The 20183-nt window shown below is 37.8% G+C and overlaps 2 protein-coding genes across 5 annotated transcripts; one reads left to right on the forward strand and one right to left on the reverse strand.

Annotated features, from left to right (window-relative positions):
* The first annotated feature begins 262 nt into the window (after window positions 1-262).
* On the forward strand, window positions 263-8406 carry LOC131783033 (phenazine biosynthesis-like domain-containing protein). 3 transcript variants are annotated; one of them, XM_059099785.2, is made up of 11 exons: window positions 263-441; window positions 2874-2973; window positions 3557-3655; window positions 4665-4727; window positions 5076-5128; window positions 5451-5481; window positions 5973-6057; window positions 6235-6428; window positions 6509-6571; window positions 6951-7066; window positions 7960-8406. In XM_059099785.2, exons 1-10 carry the CDS (start codon window positions 343-345, stop codon window positions 7061-7063), a joined length of 900 nt encoding a protein of 299 aa, XP_058955768.2. In that variant the 5' UTR covers window positions 263-342; the 3' UTR covers window positions 7064-7066; window positions 7960-8406. The 3 variants fall into 3 exon arrangements, with proteins under 3 accessions (XP_058955768.2, XP_058955769.2, XP_066023353.1); XM_066167256.1 differs by lacking the exon at window positions 7960-8406 and adding an exon at window positions 2263-2315 and having other exon boundaries at window positions 366-441; window positions 2872-2973; window positions 6951-7090; XM_059099786.2 differs by lacking the exons at window positions 2874-2973; window positions 7960-8406 and adding an exon at window positions 2706-2804 and having other exon boundaries at window positions 332-441; window positions 6951-7090.
* Window positions 6800-20169, reverse strand: LOC131783032 (sperm-associated antigen 1). 2 transcript variants are annotated; one of them, XM_059099781.2, is made up of 24 exons: window positions 20042-20169; window positions 19655-19805; window positions 18888-18962; window positions 18494-18578; window positions 17805-17930; window positions 17502-17566; window positions 16882-17003; window positions 15744-15905; window positions 15446-15523; window positions 14941-15047; window positions 14793-14827; window positions 13560-14023; window positions 12690-12864; window positions 12256-12336; window positions 11666-11960; window positions 11254-11361; window positions 10964-11053; window positions 10299-10412; window positions 9975-10127; window positions 9394-9519; window positions 8904-9009; window positions 8338-8412; window positions 8137-8232; window positions 6800-8036 (listed from the first exon to the last, which is right to left on the reverse strand). In XM_059099781.2, exons 2-24 carry the CDS (start codon window positions 19789-19791, stop codon window positions 7936-7938), a joined length of 2976 nt encoding a protein of 991 aa, XP_058955764.2. In that variant the 5' UTR covers window positions 19792-19805; window positions 20042-20169; the 3' UTR covers window positions 6800-7935. The 2 variants fall into 2 exon arrangements, with proteins under 2 accessions (XP_058955764.2, XP_058955763.2); XM_059099780.2 differs by having other exon boundaries at window positions 17502-17569.
* Window positions 20170-20183: the final 14 nt, after the last annotated feature.

Genomic DNA, 20183 nt, shown 5'->3' on the forward strand with positions numbered 1-20183 from the left:
ACACTGGCAAGAAAGTAAAGATGACCAGTCACAGCTCATGGTTCTATTATAATAGCTGAAGCCCTTTTGCGCAAAGGAGATTTTAAATAATTCCTAGATCCGTTGGGAGATTCAATTTTCCAGCCACGAAGGACTTATCAAGCAAGCGAACGAAAGAGGGAGCGAGCGAGAAAACGAGCGAACTAACGAACGAACGAAGAAAGAAACGAACGAACGAACAAACGAAGAGACGAACGAACGAACGATCGAGGGACGAAAAGAGCCTATACCGGCCTCTCCCTCCTAACACAACGTGTTGGGAAAAATGTACTCCGGGGAAGATTGGAGACGACATTATTCAAGATGGCGGTCGAAGCGAGTTTTCCAATCTTTGTCGTCGATGCATTCACCGACAAACCTTTTGGCGGGAATCCAGCTGCTGTATGTCTCGTGGGATCAAGGGTAAGAAACTTTCAATAGCAACAAGCGTGAGATTGGGCTAGGAAGACGATTGTGTGACAATATCATTAAATTCGCCTTGAATCAGGTCACTTGAACTTGCCTCTTTCAATACGGAAAAATAAAAGTGAAGTCACCGGGTTGTATTTACGTTTCGCCTCTATTCTTTTCCCCCTGAAAACTGGGACCTGAAAAGCATTTTGCTTCGAAACTTTTGAGGAGGGATTTGTACCAAAACTAACTCGTTTCCCACCCTCAGAATTTAAGGATGACAGGAAGTTGGTTGGGGGTTGTTCAATTCAAACAGCAAACGTATTATGCCTTAAAAAGAAAAACTTTCCTATTATTTTCTTTTACCTAAAATTTATCATGTGGCTTGAGAATTGAAAGGATTAATGGGGGTCTTAAATTTAGAGTGTGCTGGTGTAAAATTGTTTGCATATGTACACTGTATCTCTTAATTCCAATTACATTACTACAAAGTGACACTTAATTAACCCCTTCACTGCCTACATGACATACTCAGTACATCGAAAGTTATGACAGTAACAGTCAAATCTCCAGCATTGGAAATGTAAAATAATCTGGCCTCCAAAGCTCAAAACTAGTTAAAAACTCTTGTAGCGCTTGTAGCGACCAAAACAAATATAGTTTATAAGATCCCAAGGGGTGTCACTCCAAGACGCGATTAACAAGGTGTTTAGGGGCTATTTTTACAGATCGAGATTGAAGAATAACAGACCGAAGTTGACCATTCACACAAATCTTTAATCCTGCAAGCAATCGACCACAAACCACAATCAACGATCAATCTCACAATCAATCAGTCAATTGTAAACTGCAACAATAATACAACGAAGTTCTATCAATCTAATGAAATGTTGGGAAATACATAATCAAAAATAGCGTGTAAAAAACTGGGCCTTAATGCCAATAACAAGATTATAATGACAATGAACAATACAAATACCCTGATAAATCAGAACAAACTATGTCAAAGGACAAAAGTTTCGGTACAAATTATTAAGAATTTTGGTGGCTGGTTAACAGCCTATTGTTCTTATATGTAAATGGTGGGCTTTCACTTGCATCTGATACAATTTTGGCCTTTAAATCTCAAATCAATTGAAAATATGGCAATACAACAAAATATCTGTTTGTATACTTTTGCCCAATGCTGGAAAACTAAACTTAGAAGAACAAAGTTACAAAGGTACTTACATATTGGTATCGCTTGTGCCAAAGGTTTAAGAAACAAAAGGACGGAAGTTTATCAAGGCTACTCAAAAACTTACAAAGAACTGATTACAGGGACACTAAACTCGCTTTTATATGTGTGTGGTGACCTTGGAAGGTCCGATTACAAAACCAATAGAAATATATATACCTATATATAATACATATATATATATATATAGGAAGTCTGCAAATCGATTTTCGCGTGGAACAGTGCTCAATACGTTGAAGCAGAGCAGAATAAATATTATGATAGGAAAAAAGGATGCAACTACATTTCCCGACAAGCTGTTTCGTGAATCGCTTCACTCTTCAGGGGTTTAATGATTAAACCCCTGAAGAGTGAAGCAATTCACGAAACAGGCTTGTCGGGAAATGTAGTTGCGTCCTTTTTTCCTATCATAATATATATATATCTATTTCATAACAATAGAAATATAGACCAACAGATAAACAATGCAACTATGTTGTTATCTAGGATCATTCTGCTATTATTAAACTAATCAATGATCAATTTAATAAAAATGAGCTTCTGGCTAGTGTCCTTAACATTTCTAAAAAACAATAAGTCAATTTGCATTGGCACAGGACTTTTTAGTGATGGCAGTCAAGGGGTTATGGAATTTTTCTCAATTAAAAAAAGATATGTACTCACATTTAATTGTGGGAAATTGTAGCAAATGCTGTTGGAAAGTGCTCAACACACGAGTGTAGAGCGAAATACAGTTCAAAATGACTAAAATGAAACACGCATGATTCCCTGTAACTCTGAGTTTCATGCTTACACACTTGTCAGTGTCTTCTGACAAGTGCGTAAGCACGAAAATCAGAGTTACAGGGAATCATGCGTGTTTCATTGTAGTCATTTTGAACTGTACTCATATTTAAAATTGTTTTATTTATGGAATCTATGCAAGTAAGGTTGTTCTATTTTGAAATTTCAAGTGCACCATTATCTTCTTCCACTGGTGTAATTTGCAAGTTGATGTGTACCAGTAATTTTTATTGAATTAATTTGTTCTTACAAGCAGCAATTAGTGATGACATCTTGCAAAAAGTTGCAAAAGAAATTAACTTATTGGAAACAGCCTTTATCCTGGAAAAAAATGAACCTGACACATATTCAAAAGGCTAGGTTCACCAAACCCAACTGAGTTTTACTTAAGCTTAGACTCCATCTGCTTTTGTCTTAAATTTAGGAATTAAGTGACAACACCATGCAAAGGATAGCAAATGAAATTAATTTGTCTGACACTGCTTTTATCCTCCAAAAAACTGAGCAAGACACATACTCAAAAGGTTAGGAATAATCACAGCAAATAGCACCCATTTAAGTAAGTTAGTCCTTCTTCTTGATCCCTTTGACCCTACAAGGGACCTTCATCTAATTTCTCCTTACATCACCTCTGAATCACACCTTGAGGTCACAAGAATAAAGGAAATGATCACCAACTACAGAAGCTCTTGATTGTCAGGCAAATTCTCCTCATCAGCACCTGAGGAAATGTAGGAAGAACAGTATGGAGAATGGGCATATTGATGTTAGGGTGTGAACAGTTATTGTCCTGGAGGCATGTGATGACTTATTTTATCCCCTTATTGAATATCCAAACGTGTGCATTACCTTAAGTAAGTTTTCCTCTGTTCTTTTACCTCATTACTATATCTGTTCATAGTAAGCATTTTCATGTATTGGACATAACTGAACGTAGAAACATTGTTCGAAAATCTACCTTTATGGCTGAAAATTACAACATATTATTTTGAGAGCAAACTGAATCTGGTGAAACACGAATTAATCTTAGTGTAAGTTTTGTATGACCTGAGCTTTTTCACCTCTCTGCCTATGTTGTATACTGAATTCTAATTTTATCTATTGCAGGTTCCTGTTTTGGTCTTCGTTGGTTTACCCCAGCATGTGAAGTGCCTTTATGTGGACATGCAACTTTAGCCTCAGCAGCTGTTTTGTTTGACTCCATAGGTAAGGTGTAACTCTCAGAAGTGATTAACAAGTAACTTCTCCCTACAATACCCATGCACTATCCAGCAAACAGGTAATGAGAATACTTAAATCTATCAGGTAGAAGTTGTTATCATGATCTAACACCAAATCCTCATAACTTATTTACAAGGAAATGTGTAGTAGCTAAAGGGGAGAATTGACAATCAGATCTTGGGAGTTAAAGGGTTAAGAAAGTTGTGGTTTTAATAAAAGCTTGTTACTGGCCATCTACCACCCTCTTTGGACCTGTTATCCCCTGGCTAGCCTGTGAGCTGGGGTACCTGTGGGCTTTCACACTTGTAAGTGAGTTATAAGCTGGCAGGGAGTCTCAAAACAACAACCTCACTCTCAGGGTCTTAGTTCTACCCTTCCTTTACCAAAGGAAGGAAATAAAGAGAGACCTGGGAATGAGATTGTTGAAACAAGAGCCTCCCAACTTGTCATTTATTTTCAAATTTCCTATGTTTATCCACAAACACAGCATTCTGACCAGTCAAGAATAACAGACAAATTACAGGTGTAATTAAAAATTATTATAAACAGCACTCTTTTTATTTGCCCTAAAAATAAAAGCTAAAAATTACATTTTGAAGCTTCCATAATTTTATTATTAGTTTCAGCTTGGTGAGCATACCCCAGATCTCCCCCTCCCCACCCCCCCATGGAAGAGGCCAACCCTTTTCCACAGTAAACTAGTTATAACAACATTGATAGCTGCCTATGTCAAATGTTACTTAACCTTCTGTCTACTTTTATAACTTAAAAATGCAAATATCAGGGGTACCATTCCCTTGTCTGAATTGTTTGAGCCTTTGCAACAGCTTTTGCTACTGAATCAATCCAGTATATAGTAACCTTACCCCCCCCCCCCCCGAATATATCATTAATGCATTCTCCGTTTTCCCAAGTCTTTCCAATCCTTCTATTTTAACTATTGTAAGAAATTTGCAATTTGTTAATATGTAATCATTGAACATACCCTTACTAGGTAATGCAAATGCTGAAGTAACATTTGAAACATTAAGTGGAAAGTTAATGGCAAGACAAGAAGGTGGGAATCTGATTTGATGTAAAAGGCTAACTAAAAGCGCACAGTTAGATACTTTGGTTTTCTTAACCAAGTTCAAACTTGAGAATGTAAATTTTCCACTATAGAGAGTTTGTAAAGCTGACATTTCAAGCACTCATCCCTTGTCAACGAAAATGTCTACGGTAATTTTCTGGTCAATTAAAATTATAATACTAGAAAGTTGCATTGGTGAATACTAGTGGTATTTATTATTTGCAAGATCTTAAAATGAAATTGACAAGTCGAGTCTAATTGTGCTCTCAATGAATTTGGGCAAGAATGTTGCAGCCAGCAGTCATATTTTGATTTCCTTTTTTCTTTCTGTTACAGGTTCATTAATTTGTTTAAACTTCCCTTTGAACAGCTGTGAACCATTACCTAAAGTATGTGTTAATTTCATTGTGTTTATGTACAGCATAGGGTACCAAATTTACATCTAGCCTTGAATGTTAAAAATTAACATTATCTTAAATTTCGTTCATTTGCCACTAATATGAAAAGTGGGATACGCTGTCTGAGAATTTTTTCATGAAACTTTAAGTTAAAAATTCCCTACCAACCAATATTGTCTATAATTGTGGGTATAGCATAATATTTATGATTATTGTAGCAGCTGTTTTGTGGGAGAATCAAAACTTGTTCAACAAGTAAGTTCAAAGCATGTTCTTGCCTTAAAATCAATTTCTCACATTTCATTTCTGTCAGGAAGAAGCAATGAAGAGATTAATTAAAGCAGGTAAACAACTTTTTCTTCAACAATTTTTACAAGAGACAGGAAGAAGCCCATTTTGGTCTGGGTGTTATACCACTAAAAGTTAAGTCTTGGAAACTGCTGGTTCTGAAGCATCAAGTGACTCAAATACTACTACTCCATCTGGATGAAACACCATTGCATCCCATGTTACCCTCAACCACCCCCCCCCCTCCCCATTTCTTGTATTTCAACAAGTTTTCCTGACATTTACCAAAACTCCATTTTTATTCCATGGCCCAGAGGCCTGGTGAGAGGGAAGGGTCTTGGAAATTTCCAGCCTTTAAAATAACAAAGTCAGAAAGGGAGGTGTCTGGAAGAGCAAAGTTGTGACCACAAGTAGTCTACTGTCTCTCACTCTAACAAGCCTATTATTCATTCTGTTCACTGTAGGAAGGAAATAGGTCAAATAACAATGTTTACTTATCCAAAAATACTTATTAGAAGATAAATCAGTAACTGAAAATTGTTATCAGTTGTAGGCGACCTTAGGGTGAAAGACGTTGAATACTCTAAGACAACCAAGAATCTTCTCTTGTGTTTGGAGCCTTCATTGACAAGGTCAGGTCATGGAATAAGAATTAAAAAGAACATAAAATTACTCTTACATAAAATTAGGAAGTGTGGGCTAAGGGGCAAACCTTGTTACACAATTTGACTACAAGTTTGTCCTATTGATGCTCACTCAGTCATTGAATAGCATTGTATTTCTGATAAATCTTTAACTTTTGCTCACAGAGAAGATCTGGAAAACCTCTCCCCAGACTTCCAGGCTATGTTGTCTGCCCCCTTGACTGAACTTGTCTGTGGTGTGATTGTAACCCTGCAGGGGACTAAGGTGAATGGGTGTGTGAATGGTAGCGGTGAGGTGTATGACTTTGTTTCACGTTACTTTGCTCCTTGGGTTGGAGTATCTGAGGACCCAGTAACTGGTGAGTTTTAAAATAGCTTTTAAGGTAGTTCTATTCATTAATGTTAGTTTCCTTTTTTAACATTACAATCTTTCGTTTAGGCTCGGCACATACAGTCCTTGCTAGTTATTGGTCACAAAGACTGAAAAAGAACGATTTCTATGGTGAGTTCCATAATTCCTAGTAAGGTTGTTTGAAATGTGCTGTCTGAATTTTGGAGTTAGTGACATTTGCCCGAGTTTTTAGTATACCCATTCCAAACAAAACAAAAAACAGCAAAGCTTGCCTTTTATTTGGCCTTACAAGGGTATATTTCCTGTTTAGAGGGGTCAGTTTGTTGTGTAGTTTGATCCAACCAAGAAAAAGGATGATTACAAAATTGGTGTCTTGAATCGTCGCTCTTTGAGTTTATCTTTAAAGGCTGTGTTAGGCTTGATCAACCATCCATATTGTGTTTAACTTGAAATGTCTCCCTGTCACGTTTATATCAGTGTTTGGGGAAGTTTAATCTGACTTTTCTAACATATCATTTTCTTTTTTTAGCTCGTCAGTGTTCATCGCGTGGTGGAGAACTGAGAATTGATGTCAGGGAAGACAACAGAGTTGACATTGCTGGACAAGCAGTCTTAGTTCTTCAAGGAAGCTTACGCTTATGACAGGTGTCATGCAACCCCAACCTTTCTGATAAATAGCATGGCAAACCAAAATTGCGGTTACAGAGAACACTCGCAATATGACATACACCAGTAAAGAAATATTAAACTTTGTATTACAAGGACAAAAGCAGGATTGTGTAGTTAAGGAAAACATTTCTACATTAAGTCTTGTTTCATCAAAGAAAATTCACATTACAGCATATAACTAAAGATCTTCAAGAGAAAACACGCACTACAACCTTCCCACACCATATGTGATGTTTCTCAGGGAAACACTTTCTGTAAACATAATTTCTTCAAAAGTTAAAACTTGTATTGTCATAGAAGTTTCTGAAACATGCACTTGTTAAGCATAATTAATACCTTTCATTTAACCAGCAAACAGTCTTTCAGCCATGAATAAAACGCTAGAGATTATCTAAGGTACCGTCAGTGCCCAAAACAAATGCATGAGACAACTATGACACACAAACTTCCTTAAAACAAAGATTTTCAACATCTTTTTAAATTTATTTATTATTTAGAGAAACGTGGTCAGATAATAGATAATTATAACCAAGAAAGAGAAGAGATTTAGTTTGTTGTTTCAGTTAGTCATGCTGGACGTTAGAGATTGCTGAGAAAGACCTTATCAGTATTTTTCCCCAAAGGTGAAAGATACCATTGTCAGAAAGGTATATTATTTTCACTTGACATTGCCTTGTTGCTCTCTTTTCCTTAAGATGGAACCCCCCCAACCCCACCCCTTCCCTTTCAACATTGTAGTGCTTTCAGCTTTAAGAAGATTTAAGTGGAGCAAGGAACTAAGAAGGCTCATAACATTGTCAAACGGCTAACACATAACTTGTCCTACAGTAAAGTGAACTAGGTTCCTAATTCATGTACTTCTTTTGTAGCTGTTCAAATTCATCACTTGTGACAAACTTCTTCTGGTCCCTCACAACTTGAAGGTTGGAGAAAAGCTGTTGAAGTTCTAATAACAGAAATGAGTTGATAAATTGCTGTAACTGGCCCAAAGAAACAATTTTTTGAGACAATAACAACAAAATGAAGTTTAAAACCAAGTTTCTCACCTTTCTTTTCTTTAGACGACATAAATAACAACACCATATCGAATCGTTCAACATGACTAAGCTCTCCCAGAATGTGGCAAGCAAGTTTTTCTTCTCCTGTTACAATAACAAAGTGATCATAGGATAAGATTATGACTCCACTCCGACTAAGGTTTCAATCCTCAATTGTTCTTGAATTAAAAAGCTAAAGTTTGTCTTTACCTTGTGGAACAATTTCCTGGCTGAGGGCTGCTATAATGCTACTTAACATTGGAGCATCAAGTTTATTACTGAGAACTGACCCAAAAAAAAACATACAATGTCAGTACACGACCTTCTTTGAGGACTCCTCTAAACTTTGCCCCTTACTTGGTAATTTATATTCCCATTTTCCCTTATTCTCTTTTGTGTCCCTTTCTTAATATCCTTCTATCCTCCCCTTTCCCACATGACCTATCACTCCCTATCGACCCCCCTTTAAATTCATTCCCGTTCTCTTCCCATTTTTTCTTTCTCGATCTGTATCCCACTTTCCTCTCATCCGTTATCGATTAACGGTTCTTATTCTTCCTTCATGTGAGCTTTTCTGAACCCTCCTTCCTCTCTCTCACATATCCACTTCTATTTCCCATTTCTTTTTCTTCTTGTTATTCTCTAATTCTCCTTTTTTCATCCTCCATTCCCTCTTCCCTTGTTTGTCTTTTAATCCCATTCTTTCCCCTATCACTCCTCTCTCCTGTCCCTTCCTTTCACACACAGCATAACAAGTATCTCTACGGACTTTGTACCTTTGGTGAGGCGTTTCGTCTCTAGCTGCCTCAGTAAATCCGCATAATCTTTAGTATCATTTTTTTTCACCGAGTTCCACGCTTGAAAGAAATCATACGGCGTTTTCTAATGAAAAACAACCATGTTTAAACTTAAGTGATGTAACGCCATGACGTTGATGAAAGTGATAAGACTTCAATTGTTATAGAAGCTACGTCAAGGATCACGATTTTCTCCCGAAAATGAGGATGAAAATTCAAAATCGAATGAAATCTCACAGTGATTGATACAACTCTCGTTGTTTCAGAAGCTTCATCAAGGGCCACTAATTTTTTTGCGAAGATATCGTAGGATCCGCAAAATTCAAAATCGATTAAAACGTTGAAGTGATCGTCAATCACCAAGGAAGGAATTGTGAAACAAAAAGGATCAGAGATGGAGGATGGAGAAGAAGCAAACGAAGTGAAAATGACGATGAAAACAGTATCACTGCTCATTAAAGATGTCAACCTTTGCAAGCTTGACTGGCCTTCCAGTTGTGGTCCCTTCCATTGGGTTAATTGGCGCTTTATCTGAAAGCTTGTTAGCTGTAGAAGGAGACGGCTGTTTCGGCGAGGGGACTGGCCCTTCGTCTTCCTGGGAGACAAAAGATAGCATCAGTCATAGTAGAGGACGGGAAGGCAGCACATACGTGATACGCAAGGGTCAAGTATGACTTCAATACACCAGAGGCTTATACGGCGGGAAGTGAACTCTGAAATCACAATCCTTATTGGATAGCGTGCTGAAGATCTGACACAAACAAGAGAAGGGAAATGTGGTTCCTTTAGCGTTCTCTCGTTGTACCATCCTCGAACACCCATACGTTGTTGGGGTGCGAGGAAAAAAAACCGTCGTATTACTCAAACTTGTTTACGCGTTAGTCGTTTTTGGGCTTGACAATATTCAGGTAAAATCTCGTTGTTCTCATCGCTCAAAAGGAGATTCCATAACCAGTTAAAAGGAACTCAGTCCAGATAAAAACAGAGTCCAGAAAAGACACATTTTTTTGGTGTTTTGTGAGGGTGGGGAGGGGGGTTTACTCGACCTACCTCGTGGTCTCTATCTTGTACATCCCTTATTGTTACTCTTTTCCATTTTGTTTTCGTCTCTTCGTGACTAATTTTCGGTGCCTGTTGTTCGGCTTTCTTTTCCTCTTTTCTTTCTTTAAGTTTTTCATTTTTGTCGTGTGATGACCTGCGTTCCTGCCAAAAGTGAACATGATCACAGTTTGAGTTTCTTTTTTTTTAACTATGAAAGAAAAAACTTGAAATACGTTAACGCAAGTACAAAGCGTTCATTTGGTATCTTATTGCAGGTGGGCAATATCCCAGCACAGTCAGTCTTTACTAATGAAAACAGTCTTGTTGGAATACCTTACGGCACATCTCGAGAACAATTTTTAATTCTTTCTTGGCGGCAGCATTTTTCGGTTCAATCTTCTGGAGGGATAACAAGTCTCTTGCAGCTGAATCATACTGCCCTAACGCCTGTCAAATACCAACAGAGCAACAATTGTCATGACTACAGACTGTTACGAACACTAACAGTTGGTTGAAAAAAATATTCAGCACTTAATATGTGGTACACAGTAACTAACACATTGAAATCGATACAACTTGAAGCACGATGAGCAACTTCTTCCAACTACTGTATACGGTTTGAACTAGGGCGTGTAGTCTGATTGTTTGTACAAGAGTAGTCCAGGAAAGGATTACTATGGGGGGTGGTGACCGATGTGTTCACAAACCGACCAGAAGTAACCATAAAGAAGAAGTCTAATGCGATTTTTTGTCGGTTGAGTGTTATCCGGTTAGTGGAAAGTGATTAGTCAGTTTGCTGTTATTTACCAGCTGTAAGCCTCACGAAGCGTGAGTCAGTGGGAACCTTCTTTCCCGCTATTTCGAGTGTTAAGTTTTTTAAAAGGAAAAAAAAGGCGTCATTCTTTCTCTCTTGTTTTCTTATCATTTGCGGTTGAATCACATTAATCTAACCATTAAGGTCATACCCTACATGTTTCTCTCTCGGCAATGAAACAAACCTTTTTGCCGAGTGCTCTCCTGAAAAGAGCCTTCACGTTATCAGGTTGAAGTCTCAGAGCTTCTGTTGCATCATCGATTGCCAGCTCGTGCTTGAGACAAAAGGAAACTGATTAGTTTTCAGAGAATCCAAATAATAATAAAAAATTTGGAATAAATAAGTAAAAGAAATAATAGTCAATGTTTGCTAGACGAAAGAGAGGTCCGTTCTCTCTAGAGGAATATAAAAATAAGGTTAATACAAGTATGCAGAACTTTTAATTTTAACTTTTAACAGGGTTCAGCCTCTTACCTGATTGAGTCGCAGGTAACATAGTGCTCTGTTTGTATAAATTGCTACATTTATGGGATCAATATTAATGCATTCTGTGTATCGCGCAACAGCTTCCTCGCAGCGGTTCTGTTACGGGAAAAGGAGAAATACTCTTGCTCTAAATAAAAATATACCTTGGATTTTAAGTACATTTAAAATTTGCACGAAGGATCGACTACACGTTCTATCACGTAAAAGATTTTTTTTAATTACAAAAATTTCCACATGGCGGACTCCATGGCTTGTGCGCGTATGATAAAAGTAAATGAAAAAACACAAACAAACAAAAGTACACAAAAGCGAAAGCAGCACTTCGTTTTTGTAACATAAGGAAACATATAAACACACTCTGGCATAAAAACAACAGCAACAAAAGTAACACGTTATTTACCTGTTTTACTAACGAATTCCCTTCTTCTTTACACTGTGCAAACCTCACAGCTGGATCAACAGGGGCCTCCACAGTAGGATGAGTGGTGGTTGGCATGTTTTCGGTTATCCCTTGTGGAGGGGAGGGATGGAGTTGGTCTGTGGCTTCTTCAGCTGACTGTGTAGGGGTAGGGTGAGCTGATGAGCTGTCAGTGGTAGGCGGCGCTACAGAAGACTTGATCACTGGTAAGTATTCCATTGGGGAAACTTTCCCTCTCCAGTTCGTTCCAAACCGACGTTCTAGATGTTTTGAAGTCCTACACAAGTTGAATCAAAGTCACTCTTTTGCTGCCAAAGTTGACGTATTTAGACGTTTGCAAATTGAAAAGTTAAAGATAGACCAATGAACACGTGTAGCAAGATGGTGGGGCGAAAAATAACACCCCCCCTCCCCCCCAAAAAAAAATTTCGCAAGGGCATATTACACTAAATAACTTCAGTGTACAGAGAAAACATATGGTAATTATTGCATGGAAAAATTGAAGAATAACAAAACGAAAAAGTATTATTTATGTCCTCTTAGATTTAAAAAAACCTTCATGAAGTTATCACCTGTAGTTTCCATTTAATGCAGTGCTGTTTTGAGGGGAGATTTTCAGCGCCATTTGGTAATCCAGCCAAGCCTTGTCGAACCTGGCACAACAACAATCAAGAACGCAGAAGTTAATGGTGTCATGTCTCACGTTTGCGTTTTTCACGCGGACGGAGGCAAATGCAAGGAAAGCGTATGGAAAGTGCAAGGAAAGCGCGCGAGAGGGGTGAGATACACGAGGGGAAGGAGCTCCTCCTCTCGCGCGTTACTGGCTCTTTACACTCTCCTTGCGCTTTCCTCCACTTGCATTTCGATCTCGCGAGTTGCATGACTAACTCTTACAGGTACCACTTGTTTCTCGCAAGAGATCCTTCGTAACGTGTACAAATTTGAACGCCTCGTGTCTGAATTTTGTGCTTTAAAGTATTAAAATCAAACTAAAAGAACCTCTTACTTTTCTAAGATTTCGTATGCTTCGGCTCGTTTGAGGAGTGGTCTGAAAGCACCCGGTGAAACCTCCAAGGCAGATGTACAGTCATTTATACAACTAGTACAGTCACCAATCTTGATCATACACGAGCCACGGTTACACAGCAAAGCACACATGGCGTGACGGGATACGACTTTCTCTGCGGATAAGAATAGTCAAAAACAACTCAACTGATCCTGTTTTATGATCTTCCAGTTGATGGTAGTTCTGAAAAATGACTGCTAGCGGAGATAGCGACCCTTTACACCCTGACATCAAATTGTAGTTTCTCCATATTGTTGTCTATACATTGCCTGTTACTAAAACAAAATTTGTTTAAAGATTAACAGCCTCTTTCGTAAGCGATCCTTCCTTTTCTCATCAAGACCGTAATGTTTGATTCAAGGATGATGCTGTAAGAAGAAGTTAGGGGTTGGAGTGTTAAGTGGAAGTCATCATCTGGGTCAAGTGAGGAGTTGTTTCCCAATTGAATGTTGGTTCGTGAAAAAGTATTGGCTATGTTCGGAGTGTTGTCATTAGCTGTAAGTGCCGAGTATCGTTCGTTAGTTTCAATCTGCCAGTGAAGTTAACTTGTTCTGTTTCGTTCCTCTGAGTCATGTGAATACCGTAAGTATCTGACATGTCCTGGAGTCGGTTTTAAGAGGACTACAGCAGCTCAATCTGTCCAAAGAAGTTCAGGGTTTCAGTCAAATATTACCGAGCACAGTCTCGGTAAACAGTATGGTTCATAAATTGAAGAAGTTCCCTTGAAATCCTTTACGTTTTTAACTTAGTTGCTACATTGAAATGTTCAATAACTTTGAAATAATCATAATCAAAAATATCAATCCGTACCTTCTTTACTTTGCTTCAGTATATCAATAGCTTTTGTAAACTGCTCCGCTGCCTCAGCAAATCTTCCCAGTTTAAACAGTCGTGTGGCATCTTCTTGAGCCTTCTGCACTAATCCAGGTAGTTGGGGCTGTTTTTTAACTTCTTCCTTACCGCTCGATTGCACTCCTTTACCATCCATAGTTCTTTGAATGGCTTCTGCTTTGTCTGCTGGATGAGTAAATGATTTAGTTGACGTTTCATTAATATTTCTTTCCTCGTTTGATTTTGCAGAAGTTTCTGGTTCATTTTCACTCGCAACCTCGATGATTTTCATCCTTTTTCCTTTGGGTTTCATTGACGACCCTTTTTCTGTTTTAACAGAACTATGATTATTAGAAGAAGTACTTTCAGAGCCATTTAATTCACTTTTGTCTTGGTGTGATTCCGCTGATTTTCCACCAAGCTTGCTGTGTTCTTCACTTTTACTAAAACAGAAGTAAAAAAACCCTAAGTAAAAAGACGCACAGAATTCTCCCTGTGCCACTCCCCCCCCCCTTCTCACCTTCCTAGCTTACCCCCTTCACCCTCTCGTGCTTAGAGGAGGCCATGGGAAAACGAAAAAAAAGTTCCTCTGTGGCTTTTGAAAACTGTGTTCAAAAATATGCGCGAATCTAAATAGTTCGGATACTCTCAGCTTAAAACACTTCACGAACTAATATTTGTACAACATGTATCAAACTTAAATCCATAGCGAAACAGTAATGACAGTCAAATGTAAGGCAGCGATAAACATTGTTAAGATGTTAGGAGTCGTCTACCTTAAGCAAGCTCGCTGAGCGGAAGATACACGTACCATAAGCCTCAAATCACAGTAACTTCTCTCTAATTAACCCCAACTCTGACTCCAGTTTCAACTACTTTCTACAACAACTCCAACTAACTACTATCACCAAAAAGCTACGCTTTTTATTTTCATTTGGTTGTTTTTCTCAACCTCGGAAGTTGGCACCATACCTGTGCTCGACAGTGTGATAAACAATCTGAAGCGCTAAAGGCTTAAATTACTGATAACCTCCATAATAAGAAACACACACAGATGTGAACATGTTATGTTGGTAAGAAAAAGCTTTGAGTCTTATGCAAATAAAACACTTCAAATAGTGATAATTTATTATAGAAATATAACATTCCAGAACAAATCAACTAGAACCACAAAAACATAATTCTTAATTTACACTACACAACAATAGTTACCTGTTTTCTTTCTTTTTTAATTCATCAAGCAATTCCTGTGTTAAAACAAATCAGCAGTAACTAATTGAAGCAAAATTACTCTGATTTATATATACCACTAAATGACTGAGGATGACAAAAACATGTTAAAATTTTTATCAACACATACCAAGGCTCGTTTATTTTTAGGTTCAATGGAAAGCACTTGATTAAGATCCTTCCTTGCTTCTTCATTAAGCCCTTTCCCTCGATGAGCTATGGACCTTCTCAAGTAAGCTTAGAAAACAAAAGCAAAAGAGAGTTCAGTGCATGACCTCACTTCAAATACCAGCTGACAGAAGGTAATAGGTTAGCTTTGTATTTCCTTCAAAATGAAAGGATTTCTGAAGCATTTTGTGATAGTCACAATTACTCGTTTGGATGTTGTAAAAATGTCCATTCATTCAAAGAAGCATTGAATGATAATTCACAAAGGTGGAAACTGTAAACTAAAATGTAACAAGAATGATTGTGAATCACAAAGAAAAACACAGATTGCACACCGAAACATTAAAACAAAATATTTACCAGCCTACATTTTTCAAGATGGATAGCTTTTCCCTTCATAATTTAACTATTGGAAACAAATACAGTTGGATGCAAAGATAATTATTGTGAATCATTAAATGTAGTACCTTTTACATTCTTGGGTTCTATACTAAGCACATGATCACAGTCATCAACAGCTTCTTGGAACTTTCCAAGTTTAATTTCTTTAGGATAAAGAAAATATGCTATTAAATTAAAATGACAACACACTTTTCACCAAAAGGTGACATGTATCCCTTCTTCTTCATTTCCAGAAGAAAGCTTATGTACATCAAGCAGTTGAAACTATACAATTCACATCAGAAGGAACAATATTTTTTACAATAACAGGAAAGACTTTAATTTCTTATCATCATCAGTGGGTGCACTGTGAGCACTTTATACCTGCAAGTGCCCTGTTGTTGTATACTGCTGCTGCTTTTGGATCCAGTTCAATGCTTCGGCAGTAAAAGGTCAAAGCTTCAGAGTAATGGCCACTCTGGAATGCTTCATTTCCTTTCTCCTTTTCTCTGGTAGCAAGGATTTTCCTCTCCGTGTCACTCTTTCCTGTAAATGTAGAGAGGAAAAGAAAAGAATCTTGAAAAAGAATTATAATGACAAGGTAGTTATCAAGCAGTATAAATTTGTACAAGCTAGACACAAGCATAATGGTCAGTATTCTGTGTAGATCCTTATGCCTAGTACTAGGCAAGACAATTGTCTCCCTCAGTGCTTCCAGAGACCCATGGCAAAACTGCTTGGGAATAGCATGCCATGAGCTGTCTATCAACTGTAGCCCTAATTATGCCCTACTAGAGAAACTGTTAGAGATAAGTGGCCAGATGGGTTGACTTTACCATACCATAGTTAACAGTGGAGGAGATGAAGAAAAGAATTGATTAAAAAATGTTCAGTCACTGTTTACTTATTTTGGCCAACTATCCCCATAGAAAACATAAATGAAATGAAATGGCCCATGCATTCACCAAGTGTCATACTTCATTTTTTTTAGAGTATTTTACCTAAGTATCCAAGACCACATTGCAGTAATCTAGGATGGAACTTAAACCTGGACCTTTCTATAAAAATTCCAACAAGTTAATCACTACCCCATGTGTCTCGATTTTATTTAGCGACTCATCTAAACCCTTTAACTCCCAAGATCTCATTTGTAATTCTCCTTACTGTCTGTCATATAGTTCTTGGGATGTTAGTTTAGAGAATTTGGTATTGGATCAACTAATAATCCCTTAATTGATATCTTTCTTTTTTCTTATCACTTGTCTGCATGATCTTGTATGGAGAAATTATGTCTTGGTCATTATGGGAGTTAAAGGGTTGAACAAAGTACTTGTAATAATAATAGTTATGAAGTATTTATATAGCACCATATCCATCAGCTCATGGCACTTAACAACACTTTGCAGGGGGAATTTGGTCAGACTGTATTGAGCAGTTTACAATTTTTGAATCTGTCAGAGCAGCCTTCAAATTCAAATCTCTCCATTTTGTTTCATATACCTCAAGCATAACAGCACATTACCTGTCAAATCCACATTTGCTGAAATTGCATTCTTGTTGGTTGCCCTCACTTTCTCCTGCATCTTTTTCTTTTCTTTCTCCTCTTGTTTCTCCAAAGATTCTATCTCCTTATCAGGATCAAATCTTGAGGAATAAAAAGGTAAAAGGGCAAACTGACATTATTGTCAGCTTTAATTAGTTCTTAAGCCTCTGAGTAAGGAGCAAGACTTACATGCAAAATTTTCTTGAGTGCATTCAGGACTTTCTACCAACAAAAAAAGTCTCTCAAAAATCAGGAAATAAAATATACTCTAATGGGAGAAGTAATGGGAAGGAATTAAAGGGAATCATCCCCCAAAATCAGAGAACCTCAGGCATAAACACCTTTGATTGCCAATCACTGCCTGAGGTTAGAGGAAGAGGTGATATTATCACTTTTCTTGTAAAACTAGAGAACTCCTTCGTCAGCTGTTAGAATATAATCCACCAAGAGTTTCTATCTGAAGACAGAGGCATTGAACTGGCAAATCCTGCCATGCAGGAAAGCAAAGTGTGAAGATTTGCAGTGCATCACATCACAGCCAATGATGCAGATGGATGTGACTGAAGTAGTCTGTAACATTTCAAGCAGTGTTCATTTACCTGTCCCACTCATGATAGCTACGTGGTGTCACTGGCTTCTTCTTTTCAGCTGTAGATTTTTGAGGCTGCTAATGAAAGAGATGGGCCAAATTATACTAAAATCATTCATGGGCGATATCATTTATGTAAGCAATCAGAGTGGGGAAAAAAAGTGTTACAGTGTGCTCCCTTAACAAAGCTTTCTGACAACCCTGTCTACAACCATGTGTATGAGATCCTGACTAAAATGTTCATATCCTGCAGTGTATTATAGAAATCATTCCTTATCATATGCAGAGAATTCCATACAATATTTAAACAAACCTCAGCAGGAGGTTTTTCACTTCTGGCTGCTGTTCTAACAGGAGGAAGATTATCATTTTCCATTCCTTTAGTTCCACCTAATTTCTTCAATGCCTCATCCTCTTCATTGATATTTGCCATCCAATCCTGAAAAAAAAATAGATAGCTTGGGATTAGCTCAGTGTGAGAGAAAACTACCATCTGATCATTTCCTGCAGTGAAATACTCTGTCCGGTATTTCCCAAAGCTCTAGATGACCCATATTTCAACTACTACCATCTAAAGCTACAATAACAGGAGCAGGGCTCCAATAAGTGCAAAATGTTTAGGTTAAAGGTACAAACTGATTTAAGGCCTGTATTTACAAGGTAGTGAGTCAGAAATGTAATGAGGCTCTCAAGCCCAGTATTTACCCCATATCTTACAAAAGTCATAATCAGGAACACAGCCATAAGATACATATGATCAAACCATTCCACATTCTTAGGTTCCTAATATAACTAAAAATGAAGTTACAGGAAGCCAAAAAATAAGCTAATGGCAATACCTAGCTAAGAATTTTACAGGCCTGGATTTGAGTGATTTGATTCCAACCTTTGTAATTTGCATTTCATAGTCTGGACTAAGATTACTTATTGCTGGAATCCACCTCTGTGAGTGCAAACCCTTCATCGACAAGTGGGTGAAAACATTATGAACAAGACACAAACCTGCAAGTCATCTGTTATCTCCTGGTGCTCTGATTTAGTCAAATCGCGATAAGTGTTGATGGGGAGTTCTTTACGAAGACTCTTGCTATCAAAGAAATAAAGAGATTGAGACGAGAACCAAGATACGTCTCATACAATAAGGATTTATCAACAAAAATAGCAGCACCCCTTCAAATGTATAACAAGAAAATAACAACATTAATTTCAAGTAGATGCCACAGATAAAGATTTCAGGAATACAATATAGTTATCTGCAGTCTAACTCCATTCCTAGGCCACTTACCACCATCTGTTAGGTTGGATTTCCATGACCTCTTTAGTGAACACAGCCCCTCCAGTCAAACATCCTCAGTCTGACTTACAAAAGAAGGTTATTAGAGTTTGCTAAACTCACCTTTTAGGATTTACCTTCTGTAATCTTTCCTCTGTAAATTTGATAAGCTCTGGATAATGGCCTTCCTCACCAGACCTGAAATTCAGCAAAACAAAAGAGGGGAAGCGAAGAAGTCAGTGTCTGCTATTAGAAGATCAAAACATTTCTTTCCTGCTATGGCTGAATTTCAATCCAATGTATTGTTCAAATTATTGAACCTTGTACCCAATGGGAGGAAGGAAGAAGGAGGAAGGTGGGAGTTTGGTACAAAGGAGGAGAAATATGTCTATTTAATGATATGGAGTACCTCACAACTCCCTTGAACACACAAGATCTGACTACTTCAGGAGTGTAGCCAGGATTTTTCAAAAGGGGGGGGGGGGGGGGGTGTCACACCATATCGAAGATTGTTATGTCAACCTCCATGTCATGTTTTTTGTGACAAAAATGACTTACAAGAGGGGGGTCAGGGGCACCCCAGGGACCACCCTTCATATACCCTTGTACTTATTCTCCTATAATATGGCAAGACATTGACTCAAACTTAAGTCGAAAATATGGTGCTTAATCAAGCTTCTGCCCTTGAACTGATAAGTGTGCACTGATTCTCATGACCAGTTTACTGTATAATGCATTGAAATTTTAGGGAGAAGTTGTATGCTAACAATAAAAAAGTGTTTGAGGCTTTATATGCACCTCAATGATAGGATAGGGAGAATTGATCGTTGATCAGATCTTAACACGATGCAAACCGGAAATAGATGCAACAATCAAAAACAGTTTCTTACCGCAAAACTCTAAGAATTTTTTCCAGTTCCTTGCTTTTAGAACACTTTTCTATGTATCCATAGTCCAGGTGCTCAATGGGTACTCCAGATGTAGTAGAAGATCCCTCCAAAAGTCCCGAACTAAAATCTTCCCCCATGACCTCGAATATATCTGAAATAAAGTAGCAACTCCAACCTTGTATGGTCTGAACAAAATATTAAGACTACAGGTTCACTAAGATAAGTTTAAGATTAAAAAAGTGTAGCTTTAACCTTGTAAAAGTAAAAAAATGAAATCTCTACACTTGCGGTTCAAAAGTGTATTTCGCTTGCACTTCCTGAAAATATTGACAAACAACCCATGTGCAAACTACAGGTTATACTCTTAACTAAGACCTCTACGCTTACCTTTTGTCACAATCTGTTCATACTTCTATTAATTTTATTCGTTGACTGCATAATTGGCCGAACTCGTTCTCGTCTCTACAAACTTTTTAGTGGCAACGAACTCAAACCTTCAGGTATCTAAAGCGAGCCCGCGAAGCAACCA

Source organism: Pocillopora verrucosa, chromosome 5, assembly GCF_036669915.1.
Source record: "Pocillopora verrucosa isolate sample1 chromosome 5, ASM3666991v2, whole genome shotgun sequence".
Classification (NCBI taxonomy): domain Eukaryota; kingdom Metazoa; phylum Cnidaria; class Anthozoa; order Scleractinia; family Pocilloporidae; genus Pocillopora; species Pocillopora verrucosa.

Bases quoted from the DNA above. Each gene is read 5' to 3' on its own strand.
- LOC131783033 (XM_059099785.2), top strand. From the start codon at position 343: ATGGCGGTCGAAGCGAGTTTTCCAATCTTTGTCGTCGATGCATTCACC. The intron at 442-2,873 runs GTAAGAAACTTT...TCTTAAATTTAG, and splicing joins TATGTCTCGTGGGATCAAGG to GAATTAAGTGACAACACCAT. The intron at 5,482-5,972 runs GTAAACAACTTT...AATTGTTATCAG, and splicing joins GAAGAGATTAATTAAAGCAG to TTGTAGGCGACCTTAGGGTG.
- LOC131783032 (XM_059099780.2), bottom strand. From the start codon at position 19,791: ATGGGGGAAGATTTTAGTTCGGGACTTTTGGAGGGATCTTCTACTACA. The intron at 17,570-17,804 runs GTTTGTTTAAAT...CTCTTTCATTAG, and splicing joins GTGAAAAACCTCCTGCTGAG to CAGCCTCAAAAATCTACAGC. The intron at 8,233-8,337 runs GTAAAGACAAAC...TTATTGTAACAG, and splicing joins CCAGGAAATTGTTCCACAAG to GAGAAGAAAAACTTGCTTGC.